Below are 13803 nucleotides of genomic sequence, written 5' to 3' on the forward strand. Positions count from 1 at the left end.
TGTGAAATGTAGATTTGGAGAGGGCCAGTGATTTGATAGGCCTGATGTGGCAGGTCAGGATAGAGCAGAAGCATGGAACTCAAGAGAGGTGAACCACTGCATCTGTATTAAGGTATCTAGGAATACAATGAAGTATAGCAGGAGGCTGTCTCTACCACGCCCCACCCCCCACCTCTTGGTCAGTCCTTCAAATGGAACATCAATAAAAAATTACTTTGTAGGCTCAAAGCAGGGGCACTCAAACTTCACCCACTCACATTTGCCAGGAGCCTGAGGGGGACAGCTTATCTGTATAATTTGAGCAGGGAGCAACTGCTCCCACTTCATTATAGAGGAATAATCTGTGAGGATGACAGGTCTCAGAGAGCTATGTCCTGCAGCGTAGTGCATACAGGAACTAGTAGTTTACACTGAAGATGGTCACACTTTGCCCAGCCCTGGGGCTCAAAGAAGTCAATGTTGGTTAGGAATGGAAGGCAGAGGCCTCACGCTCTCAGTACATCAGACTCACCGAGACCATTTTCCCCTCTGATGGCATGAATGCTGGCCTATTGCTAAGCCGCAGCTTGGTCTGCAAGGTGTTGAAATTGATCTCGAGCTGGCACTTCTCTTGGACCTTGGGGGGTTTGTGCAGGCGGCGGTAGTCCCGGAAATCCTCCAGTTTCTGTTGCATGGCTTGCATGGTATTTTCTGGTGCCCTGTTCTCCAGCCAAGGGATAGTGCGACGGATCCATTCCAGCAGCTACCAATATCAAAGGTGAGAAGGGGAAGCCAGAAGAGCTTCAAATGACTTAAGATTAAGCCCAAATTTAGATTTTGTTAAAATTACGTGTTCTCTAAATTTAACAAGGTCCATCTGCTTTAAGTTGGAAACTGGTTGTTGCCAGCAGGGTTCTGCCAAAGGCAGAGAATTTCAAGCAATGACTGCCAACCAGTTGAAGTAGCATTATGGTGTCTACACTGTATATACATTGATATTGAGGAACATAGTTACAATACTGTAATCCTCTATATGCACTTAACTCATGGTTTGGTTCTGTAGTGTCAAGACCAAACTGTTTTCAAACTGCGTGTGGTATGATTTAAGGACACTGTAAGCCTGACCAGGGAATATTAGCTCCCTTTACTGTGCTGTAATTCATTTGCCTTTCCCGACTCAAAATGCTTAATCTCACACAAATGAAGTTCTGACTTCCAATTCTATTTTTTCATGTTACCTTGCTGGAAGTCAGCATGTCTCAGAGAACAGTCTGCATTTATCAACAGCTCCTTAACAGGGAGCTAGCAGAAGGGGCACTGTAAGCAGAATACCCTGCCTTGTGTAAGCACCAAGAAGCAGGACATGATGACATACATTCCCAAAACAACTCTATCCATTCTGATTTCAATTCAACATCGGTTTTAAAATCTCCCTCCTTGTACTCCAGGTCTTTTGTTGTCTTGCTCCAATCAGCTTTATCTGGCCCCCTGCTCTTCAGTCTACCATCCCCACTCATCTACTACTGATGTTTTCTGGTCATGGGTATGATCATTTCTGTAGTCTCAACACTGTTAATGTGTAAGCCTTCCTCTGGCAGTTCCTGTTATCTGGAACAGCCTCCCCACTTGTATCTGACCGACTCACTCATTCCACCTATTAGTGAATGTTTATTTCCTCTCTTGACTATCCCTGTAACTTCTTTGAGATACCGTTTGTAAGACTGATGCTATAAGTCATACAATCCTGCACAGCATATCTTAAAAATGGCTTGCTTTTTCCTGTAATTTTTGGCAGAAGGCAGTGACACCTTAGAGAGAACTCATTAATTTTTGTGATACAGTGATTTCTTTTATTAAAATTTGCAGTCTGCTGCCTATTCTGTTGCAGATTACCATCAAGATAAAAGATTACATTTGCCATTGGCTTTAACTCAGAGTCTTTCATTTTTCCTGACTGGAAGAAAAATTACTTTCTAAAACATGGAATATTAATATTCTAAAGCAGTAGTTGGCAACATTTTTCTGTCAGTGGGCCGAAATGACCCAAATCAGGTCTGAGACAGGCCAACACTAGGACACCACTGCCTCTTCTCCTCACTGCCCAGTTGTGGCATGGCACGTGTAAAGTCACCCACTGCCAAATGCTGCCGAAGCCTCCTAGCTCTGGGTCAGATGTGGCCCACAGGTCAAATGACCCTTCTTCCACAGTATTAGACACCGGATCCTGGGTTTAAATTAAATTCTTCTCTGCATACACTGTTCAGGAATTGACAGCACTATGGATACTTACATCGCTGGCCAGTTTTTCATAGTCTTCCATGAGCTGTTCATTCTCTTGATTGACTGCCAGCACTTTGCAGATACGATTTGCTGCTGTCTCCGCCTGTCAAAGAGGAGAAGAACCAGAGGAAGAAAAGAAGTGTTAAAGACCCTATTAACCAAATGTTGTGTTTTAGCTTCCTACATACCTGTGGGAAAGGGTTCTGTCTTCCATCCCTGACTCTAGCAGCTCATCTCTGGTCCAACAGTGTGTCTTGGAAACTTACTGATCCATTTGACTTTCTATTATAACAGATTTTTTCCACTTCAAATAAGTACCTCTCTGCACTGCCTAATGCTCAACTGATCCAGCAACCTCACTGTGTTAGTCCTCAGACTCTCAGGCTATCCATATCTGCTCTGGAATTATTCCCATAGGTATCTCTGAGGTGGCCCAACCACTCATTACTTATTGAAGGGACACTGATTCTCCCTTTACAAAAAGTACAAAGCAGCTGTCATTCAGACATGTCTTCCCTTCACAACATAGATGCTCAAAGCTACAAGTTTAATAATTGGGTTCTGATCCCTGGGCACAACTGTGGCAGGTGTCAAATGTAAGACTTTCTTAAATGCTTTTATCTCTACAAAAAGTGCTGCCTAATTACAGTTAATCCATACACTGGACTCTGGATAAATTTTTAGCTAGTCTCTACGAGAAAGTTTTATATATCTAAGTAGTTTCTTTTTCCTCACCTTCATTTCTGCTTCAAACAACTATCTTCTAGCTTACCTGTCTTGAGAGCTGAAGCTGAGGATAAGCCAGGAGCAGCCTCACTGGCTTGCTTCTGTTTGGAGGGTGTGTGGACTCAAATAGGCAGGGTATGCTCAGCCGGTCCTCACTGGAACCTGGCACTACTGTGGTATAGACAAGGCCCCAGAGTGCTATACTGTCATAAACAGCATGGGCACCTACATATTTGATACATGAAACAGACAGAAGTCTTTGTCTTTAGAGCAGTGGTTCCCAATCTTGGGGTTGCAACTAAAAAATGGGGTTGCAAAGATGCTCAACTGTGACATCTAGGGTTGTGTAATGGTATGGCAGCACTGCAAATATAACCCACAGTTAAAGCAATTTAAATAAATGTCAACTAAATGCATGTAATGGCTTTTTTAGACTTTGCCCTCAATGTTGTTTTTTTAATTTAAAAAGAAGTTTAAATAATTTTAAATGTTTTAAATGAAAAATACAAAGACCATACACATTGTAATGCCATATTTATGACTTGCTGATCTTGTTTGCATCATTTTGGGGTCACAACATTTTCCAATGTTTAAATAGGATCATGCTGAAGAAAAGGTTGGGAAGCCCTGCCTTACAGCATACATCCCTCTCTGGGGTTGGAAAGAGCCACAGGTAAGATATCTGCTATATAGATAACTTGAATGGCTGATTTATTTTTGTCCCAGATAGCAGAGCACTTGCAGGCCTCTGTCCTTGTCTACTCATTGAAGACCTGAAGATATTGCCACCAGCCTCCTATCTCAGAACAAGTATCATCCAGGTGGACAAGGAAGCAGAGATAGGATTCTCCATGAAGGTGGTTGCTTCAGTCACTTGCAGAGCCAAAAGAAGATCAGTGCTGCTATAGCAATAAAAGAAGTGGATGCACACGCTGTCTCTATAGCAGCCCTGTTCTTCAGGTTACACACCACTCTGGGTCTGCAAATAGGACTGACCCTAGAAGCAGCTGTGTGCACGACTGGAGCTGTATGCAGTCCTCTATTTAATGAGCTTATAACTGGCAAGTTTAAACTGCCATCTATTTTTAAAAGGCCTTCCGTTATTTGTTTATTCAGACTCTGAAGCCAGTGCTCTGAGTATTGTGGTTGATATGAAGCAGCAAGAATAGCAGTAATATCATAAGCTCCACAATGACGTACAATTCCTTCAGTCCCAGAGGAACTGGGGATCTTAGTCACTGGTAGGAGACTTTAAAAATGAATGCTAAAATGGGCCAGCTTGCTGGTATGCAAAAATTAGCTATTTTAATAAAAGAATGAGAGTGTGAGCTTCAAAAGGGGAAAGTTTGACTGTAAGAGTTTCAACAAAAGTGCTCAGGATAATTGTCCATTTCAGAAAGCTTGTACATGCTTTGATTTTAATTTCCTCTCAGTGAGTTCCCAAGGGCCATGTACACCATTTAGAGCAGAGGTTCTCAATCTTTTTATACTTGAGACACTCATCAGAAAATGCCAGCTCTTAGTTTTGACTCATTTTTGGCTCAGAAAAATAACAGAGCAAATCTTCTGGTGCAAAGAACTCAGAAGACCATAGCAGGTCAGAATGTTTTTAACACTATGGATTCCTATTTCAAATCTCTGGGTTTATCTTGTGAATTAAGTTTGTTCATCACCAAGGAGCACCCTTAAAAAGAAGCTTATGGTACCCTGGTGGAGAATCTGATCTAAAGGGTCCTTTTACATTAAATAGACTAAGTGCTAGATGACCTCAGCCCTGTTTTTCTATAATTCTATATGACTGGGAGCGTGGGATCAAGATAAAGGTTCATTCTATACCTTACAAGATGCAGAGCTAGGCTTTTTTTCTTTTTCATTCACTCTCCCTGCTCACTGTAACATGGCTGTAAGCAGCAGCCAGCTGAGCAACAGGGATTCACAGGGATGTTTACATGTATGTGAGGATACTCTTCCTACAGCCCCCAGGTTTGGTGGGGGAGTGGGTGCTGTATAGTGGTTCAAAAACAAAACCCTTCAGAATATCAGCAACCAGGGAGTTATCTGTAAAATCCCAACTGCTGACAATTAGATTTTTTAGAAGGCAGTCTACCTTCTTACCAAACAATTGTGCTTCTTTCTAGCTCTGTCTCCCCCGACTACTCTCTAAAACAGGAGTTCCCAAATTGTGGCTGTGGTAAAGTGGTCTGCATTGAGTCCTGTGAAGAGCTCCACTAAGTGACAACCCCATTTTTTTGGTATTTTCAATTACAAATTTGATGATAAGAGAAACGTGGGTGCCCTGTGAGACATTTTGAGGGATGACAGAGTTACAGTGGTCCAAAAAAACTTGGGAACTGCTGCTCTAGAACAGTCTGCTGCTGCAAACAATGGTAGGAGCGGTACGGTAGGAGAGGCTGTGTAGCCACAAAAGCTGCAAATGTGTTAGGCTGACCTGCTCTGAGCAGGATTAGGTGGCCATATCCTAGTTGTTGCCTTGTGGTCTCTGCTAGTGCTCCCTCTATTGCTACTGCTAGGGCACAGTATTGTGGGTAGCAGTAGTGGAATATATTAAGGAAAAGAGTCAAATGTAGACATAGCCTATGTACGGTCACGATGGCCCTATCCCACTTTCCCTTACTGAAGGAATGGTTAGGGGCATATTGGTGCTTCTGAACAGTTCTCAGCTGATGTCTTGGAGACTCTAGCTACTCAACACGTAAAGCCGTGGCACTGAAAACATTGCCGATGTTGTCTTGTCCATGAGTCCCAACCTTCCCCTTGAAGAGCCATCCTTTTACATAAGAATGAAAATGAAGTCATGTGGCCCATTCAACCCTAGACTTCCCTGCTAAGAATACCAGGAAAGTAGCCTATCGCTGTAATGGTTTTTGCAACATGGACGTCTGTCTACAACTAATATGTGTACCTGAGAGCATCTCAGAACACTGCATACAAAACAAACTTTTTATAAAACATTGATAAGTTAGTTAGAAACTTTCATGGCAGAAATCAAATTTTCAATGCTGTAAACCCAACCAGGACTAAACAACCATGCAGTTTAGTGTTGTGAAAGTTAGAAGCAGTTAGAAAACAAGCAAACCAATCAAAGCAAGTATACACATATATAAAAATCATATAAAGGAAAAGCAGCCATCCACACACAAGTCATGTCAGGCTGGGTACCCTGTACCTTTAAAGACTCAGTACAAGAGAATTAAAGAAGCGAAAAGCTGATCATGAGACCTCCCCTTCAGGGCTGATGGCAGTAATGAAAAATCTGAATGAAAAATGGAGTGACATCATAGTAAGTCACGCAATCAAGTATGAGATGGCAGTGATTAGAGAGACCCTCTGTGATCCTGGCCCTAGGTTGAGATTCATGCTTAGAAGTTGCTTTACACAACCCTTGGATTTTGAATCTATGTCATTCAACAGCTGGATAATGTAGGACTAGCACTGAGAAAGAGCTCTGAAAAGGAGATAGGCTAGGTCATGGGAAAGTTGCTGGCCATCAGGCCTCTTGACAATGCAATCTTTTTTTTTTAATCCTCCTGCTAAACCAGTTAAGACTACATAAAAATGAAGCCTTAGCAGCTAGGGAACCAAGTCTCCAATTCTTGCCCCACATCCTTGGGTTAGACACCAGGGCAGAAGAAAATGCTGTTTTTAGCAAGCCTGGTTCCAGCACTAATTGCTAACAAAGGTACAGGATCTGCACAGTGCATTTTCATAGGATGATGTGGTCTGGGAGCAGAACAGAATGCAAGAATGACAGACCAGCTCCTTTAGCAATACTAGAAACCTAAGCAGTTCTTTCACACTTCCTCCCCAGTAGTTTGCTGTCAGTTTAGCCTGAAGAACTGCACGTGTCAACTGGTAAGTACTGGGGCTTGTCACTAGACTGGCATAGACTTTTGGATTATAATCCTTATCATAATCAGCTGGCTTCTATTGCACTTAGCCCACTGTGAAGGAGTTTCTAATGATTTACTAGCCAGCATCCTCATGGAAAAACACCACTGCCAGATCCCTGTTTGTCAAATAAGTATTCACCTATTTGACTAGCTGGGAACTAGAGAGCTTCACCTCGCATACAAAAAAACAGGGCAAAAATACAGGTCAAACACAACTCAACCTGAGCAGAGCCTGTGTGGTTCACAATAAAGGGCAGCATGATGGAACCTACTGCCCAAGGGTTGACTTGTGGTATTACAAGTAATGCTAGCTACTGTCAACCACTATTTTGTACCAATTAGACATAGTCTTCAGGATTTTAGTGAGCTGCCAATTGGGCCCGCAGTTGGGCAAAATGTGGGCTGTGTCTCATTAATAGAAAAAGGTATGAGAAAATCTATGGCCTGTCTGTACCACTGTAACTGGAGATGGATCCATGTCTCAGTCTTTGGATCCATTGGACCCACACTCCCATAGTGCCTCCTCACCCCCGTCTTTGGGAAATTACACACATCTGCTTTGAACAATTCTTGGTGGGTGGGTGACAGGAAGAAAGGATGGATCTTTTTTCCTTATAGCAGGAGACCACTAGAAAATTAATATATTGGGAGACTTGCAGAAAGAGAGGGAAGGTTTTCTGAGCTGGTTACGGAGCTCCACTGAGACTGAGTAGCCCAGAAGCAACTGTTTGAGATGGAAAGTAAGAGGGAGCAGAGAGAGCAATGCAGAAGATGAAAAAGCAAGGCGAAGGAGGGTAAGTGCATGCTGCTTGGGAAATGAGGGAGAATGAGTGGGAAGGGATGAATGAAAGGGAGAGAAGCAAGGGAAGAAGAGATGGGCAAGTGAGGAAGCTAAAATGGTCAAAGCCTAGATACAAATGAACCCTATGGGTGGAGCACAGTCCCTGAATAGGAGATTATGGGACACCCGTCTGGTCAGCTCATGTATAACTGGTGCTTAGCTGTAAATGGCCACTGCCCCAGTAGGAGCGCAGTGTAAAGAAACAGATAGCAGCTGTAGAATGAGTCCATCTGGGGTCCCATTTGAACCAGCATCAGAATAGGATTATATTTGGTGAGGCAGGATTTAAGCCAACTCAGTCAAGGTGCTTGGGATATACATCATTCAGGAAAGATGATGCCCAAAGGACATTAGTCATTGGGTGAATACTGAATCTGCTGTGACACAGGTCCTTCTCTTTTATGTTAACACTGTCACTGAGGGTGTGCCCACACTGAGCAGGAATCTTGTATTCACCACATGGGTATGGACTTGGGAGAGGCTGAGAGGAAAGAGGCCATGTTCATTTAAAGAACATTTTCTGAATCTATGGTTTGGTCATATAACTTCTTCAGTAGGGTTAAGGATCATAAATTCTGGACATAGTACAGGCAGACTACTCAGTGCCTCTATTATTATTCAATGGACTGAAGGTTTGAACCATTTCTTAGTGGAGGGTGAATTGTTGGGAGTCAGGGGAGAGAAGAAGGAGGGTGTTTTTTAGGGATAAAGTCTCACCTTCTGCGCACCTGAGAAGGCGTGGTAGTAACATGAAACATAGGTCATAATGGCCTTCTCATCCGGCCTTAGCGTGCCTATAATATCTGTGCAAAGAAGGAAAAGAGGTTGAAAGGATAAAGTAAGAAGCAGCACATAGAATAAAATAAAACAGTCATGGGTGGTGTGAGAGAGGGGGAGAAAACTTCCCATCATGCATTGCAGGACAGGCCAAACAGATTTCCATGCGGAGAGCTGGGAATTCGGATCAGAACGTGATTAGCAGGGTTGGCTCTGTAGTTCAAAGCGGCACTCCCTTCTTCCTCCTAATATCCAGCTTTTGCTCCTAGCTAACTATCTGGGCTACATGTTTTCACACCCTCTAGTCAGTAGGCTTGTCCTAGCTGTGACTGGGTAGGATTTATTTGTGGCTTGAATGTTTTAAGTATCTGTGGGTGGGTGTGTGGGGGGGGCGGGGGGTGTACTCAAGTCAGATACTGCAAAGATCAGGCTGCTTGCCCACAAAGTCTACTTCCCACTCTTATTCAGTGTGCCATGCATGCTCCTCTGGCACTGACAGTTTGCTTGCTTTGGTGAGAGCATTTACAAGGTCTCACCTGCAAAGATTTTGTTTAGGTGATCATAGCAAATAATTACTAAGCAAAAACCAGCAAGGGTACATCTGTCTAATCTCCACCACAGGGTGTGGGGTGGGAAAGGGAAGAGGAGGTGAAAAGCATACATCTCAGACTCAAAATATGGTACCTCCTGCTCCTGAAATCACAGAAACAGAGGGTTGGTCAAATCAATTCTTTAAACCCTAGATGAATCTGGCTTGTATTCAGGGTATAAAAAAGGACTTCAGGCTATATGACAGCCTGTCCTATGCAAATGCATGTTAGAGAACTGATAAATCTTTGCAACAGTTTAGACCTAGTTTAAAAACACTGTCCAGGCCAAGCTCCACACCCTCCCAAAACAGGAGATCAACATCAGACAAACTCAGATGGGGTGCACTTTAGTGTCTGAACAGCAGTGAATGGCAGCAGAGCAAGCCTAGGAAGAGTACTGCACCATGTAGAAGGTCTGTATGTGATTTCCAACTCTAGGCTTGTTGGGGTGGCAAGAGCTGCTACTCAGCCATTAGGAAAGGAGTCTTGTATTCCAAACCTGATACCAGAGCTCCCAGTTCCAATGGATTAATGTGTGGTCTTTGGCCCTGTGCACTGAAGCAGTTTCACTGATCTCTGAATGCATGAGTGCACCCTACTAGCTCCTTTCCCTCCCATCTCTGACACCGGGAGCACCACTTTGAACCAACAGCCAACTCTGCCAAAAAATAATAATAAAGATGCCCGTAGCTAGAGAGGAGAAAGAGAAAGAAAAAAAGGTTTGGACATTAGCAACAGGACCAGGTGCGCTGTGTGGAGGGAGCTTGGAATCCTGCGATACCTTCTGGGCTCCTGAGAAGGCGTGGTAGAAGCTAGAAACATAGGTCATGATGGCCTTCTCGTCAGGGCGGGCCGTTCCAACAATGTCTGTCAAAAAAAACCTGAGGTTAAATGCATATCGATTGATGAGAGGACAGCAAGGGACAGGGAGAACCAGAACTGTCCAGGGTGCCTGGTATAAGGGGCAGGGAGTTACAGAAGAGTCCGTCTCCACACACTCTTGTGCAGGGCTTTCTGACCTGTGTTTGCCTCAGGTAGACAGCCTCAGATGTCTACCCTGCACCCTTCCCTCACCAGCAAAACTTCTCCCAAAAGGACATGGAAGCCAGGCCCTGGCTGGGCTCGTGGGACCACAGTGTGTTTTGTGCTGGAATGTTTCCTTTCTCTCTTGAAGGACCTGCCATAGCTGAGCAGTCTGCTGTTGCGGTGTTAAAGTGTTTTTTTTTAAAAGGAGCAGCTCCTTCATTCCTGATCACCCTACCCTGACATGAGGATGGCTTAAAATTCAAAAGGGTCAAATGTACACAAAGCTCTCACTGATTTTACTGAGAGCAGTTCAGGATCAGATGACTGTTATTCACACTGTGAGGCTACAGGTTTGTTCCATTCCTTCAGGGAGAATTGCTGCTGGGAGAAACCCCGCATGGGCCAAACTATTGGTCTCTTGTTAATTTTACTGGGACCTAAACCTAACCCCAGTAATTTACTGGATTTCTAAGGTGACAGCTGCAAAGTAGGAGGAAACACTTGCTAGAATTCATGATTCTCCGGAGGGGCGGAGGGGCGCACTCACAATGGGAAATGAGGGGTGTGAAGCAAGACTTGTTACTAGGGTTGGGACAACCTGTGCTAAAAAATGTGCCAGTAAAATGTTGGTTACCTAAATGCTGATTAATCAAGTTTTAGTTACATCTGCCCCACCGCAGAGATGTGCTATTTCACAAAGGCCATTGCTACTCTCTACATCTTCCTTGCCCAAAGCAAGATTGGAACGTAGCCTCCCTTTTCCAAGCCAGCTGGACTTGGGCAAAACAGTCACCTTATAAATTAATTTCTGGTCGGTCAACCATTGTTTGTGCTCTAGAGTTGCAGCCCCAAGCCAGAGACCCCACATGTCTCTAAAAGGTCTTCTTGCCCCAATGCCTTCAAGGAACCAGTTACACTGTCAGTGAGAGGCACTTCTGAAAAAAAGTAGATTTCCCTTTGTTTCCAGAACCAGTCAATAGCATAGTCTCATGCCCCATATTGCTGAGCAGTTGAGAAGGAATCTGTTTATAGAACAGTCTCAGAGAAAACAAGGGAAAACTGGCAGAGTTGATCTCACTGAGTTTGTTCTTCTCTAATTCTCAAAAACTGCATCTGGTAGATGGAGGTCACCAACTACACCAGAAGGGTCCAGCACATGACTTCTAGAAGTGGCACCAGACATTGGATATCCAACACTTTATTGTTCTTGGACATACCAAGTCTAGATTTGAAAGGGATAGGGAGCATAGGTCTCAGGTAAGTTTTAAGTTCATGGCAATAAAATGAAAACTATAACTCAAGGCAGCAGTAATAATGCAGAACTCTGACAACAGAAATGACAAATTGGTCTAAAGAACAAGCGGATGCCTGTAGCCACAACTCTGGACCATGGAAATTGAAAACTAGATCAGACACAAGTTGAATCCCTTTGTTTCATCTGATTAATAGGGCACCATGGGCCAGAGACAGAATGCACTGGTGTCTCAAGCACGTTGTTGAGGCAAATGAGACCTCAGTTATATTTGGGAAGCAGCTATTTGGATTGTTACGCATTACACAGAGATATCATTGGATCTGCTGTTGATTCAGAATTTAGTATGATACCCAAAATGGAGCCCTACCCATTCAACCTACACTCCCTCCAAAAAAAAAAACCCAAACAAACCAATAGATCCAGGAATTACTCATTTCTGCCTAGTGCATCAGCCCTGGGCTAAACATTATGCAGCAGACTTGGTGGGGCACAAAGAAAGAGAAGCAGAATAAGTGATTATTTTTTCTGTTGTAACATTTGTTTGATTTGTTTGGTGTGTGGGGAGGAAGGGAGTGGTCAGAGGGTAGAAAAATCTGGTACAATACAAGTCCACCTAGAAGAAATAGGAAATATCTTGGGAAGACCAAAGATAAAAAAGTAAATTCTACTTTACCTTCTGCATCCAGCATCTTGGGGATATCCAGGTACTTCTCAGCCACATCGAAGGCGGTGTTTAGGTTAGTAAGAGGATCATCCTAGGAAAAGAAGAGTCAGATTGTCAGCCTCAAAACACCTTAATAGGAATACTACACTTCTTTGGAAAACAGAAAGCAAGGTAATTTGATGTGGTCCAGATACCTTGGTCTACTGACAAGAATACACACATGAAAGCCCTGCTGGAGCAGACCCTATTAAGAGGTTAAATAACTAGGTTCATTTTAAAGACATGGTCTACAGATTCAGTTATGTGACAAGATTAAGATGCCATCTAGTACTTGATTGGTTAGGAATTAAAGTTGCAAACAGATGAAAAAATATCCTAAATAGGGTGGAATTTATAGCTTTCAGGGCCAGAAGTCACCATTGTGCTCATCTACCCTGCAACAACTATACCCTCTAACTTTTCCTTCAAGCCCATACACAAGCTACAGACTTGTTTTTCAAATGATATCCAGTCTCTATTTAAAGAGACAAAACACGGGAAAATACCTATTGCTAATGGTCATTACCTAGTTCTGCTAGGTCATGGGTATCAAACTTATGGCCCACAAAGCCATGCTGTGTGGCCTGTCACCAAAATCTAGAGCAAAGAGCTCTGCCTGTGTTACAGTTTGTGTTACAGTTGGGGGGCGGGGGGTGAGTGATGGCTGTGTTAACTCTCGTGGCCACCACTGCCACATTCAGATCCAGCTTGTGAAAAGCCCTATGGTCCAGATCTGGCCTGGGGATTACAGAGCTGCAGTCTGTGCCTTCATTCAGCATTCCTTGCCCAAAACGTATTAGGGATTTCTTGCACCTGCCTTCATCACTCTTGGGCTTCTAACTAACCTGGGAAATGCACATATAGTCGGCAGTATATACCAAGACTCAGCCTCCCTCCACCACCACCTCTCAACCAAGTGTGAAAGCACTTTGCCCATTATTCTCAAGGAGGCAGGTCTATGCTTAAGTGAGGAAACCACCTCAGAGTACTGACAGCATAAAACTGCTGGCTCTTGCTCTGGTCATTGTGAAAGCCATCTGTGCTTCAGCGCTGCCTAACAGCGCTATTTTGTTGTACCATGAACAGGACACTTGTAACTGTGAACATACATCGGTGCATCTCTATATACCTAAGGCCTCTATCCAGAGCTCCACCCTGATACACAAGGGAGGGATTTTAATTAGTTTCCAGTCAGAAGGAACCGCATCGTAGGCTGGAGTTATGAGGCCTGTATGTGCCAGTTCCACCACAACTGTCTTGTTCCTATCTATATCAGGAAGAAAACATTTGAGGCTGTACCTGCTCATCAGGAGCTCAGCTCTGAGGTGCTGCAACTAGTAAGCATGCTTGTGTATTTACTCACCTTGTATAGACAGGGCACTAGACTCATTGCTTGAGAGAAAAATGAAAGCCCTACATTTCATAGTTTCATGGTAGCTAGGGTCAGGAGGGACCTGAACAGATCATCTAGCCTGATCCCCTGCCACAGGCAGGAATGAATGCTGGGTTCACAAGACCCCAGACAGGTGATCATCCAACCTCCTCTTGAATTTGCCCAAGGTAGGGGCGAGGACCACTTCCCTGGGAAGTTGGTTCCAGATTTCGGCCACCCTAACTGTAAAATATTGCCTTCTGATCTCTAACCATATTTTATTAGCCAGGCTGTTGCATTAAAATGAAGGAGTATACCAAACCCCACCCACCAACTCATACCT

The 13803-nt window shown here is 43.7% G+C and overlaps 1 protein-coding gene across 6 annotated transcripts in view; it reads right to left on the reverse strand.

Moving 5' to 3' along the window:
• The window catches only part of ACTN1 (actinin alpha 1), a 131767-nt gene that overhangs the window by 22995 nt on the left and 94969 nt on the right, over positions 1-13803 (reverse strand). For 4 of the 6 annotated variants that reach the window (XM_014602204.3, XM_006266441.4, XM_006266439.4 and 1 more), the window contains exons 7-10: positions 12059-12140; positions 9886-9971; positions 2270-2362; positions 512-742 (exon numbers count right to left, since the gene is read on the reverse strand). In XM_014602204.3, coding sequence (XP_014457690.1) covers positions 512-742; positions 2270-2362; positions 9886-9971; positions 12059-12140 — 492 coding nt within the window. Of the gene's footprint in view, positions 1-511; positions 743-2269; positions 2363-8454; positions 8541-9885; positions 9972-12058; positions 12141-13803 lie in introns of all 6 variants that reach the window. The other 2 variants (XM_014602205.3, XM_059722898.1) reach the window with 1 other exon arrangement.

The sequence above is a fragment of the Alligator mississippiensis genome, chromosome 2, assembly GCF_030867095.1.
Source record: "Alligator mississippiensis isolate rAllMis1 chromosome 2, rAllMis1, whole genome shotgun sequence".
In the NCBI taxonomy this organism is placed as follows: Eukaryota; Metazoa; Chordata; order Crocodylia; family Alligatoridae; genus Alligator; species Alligator mississippiensis.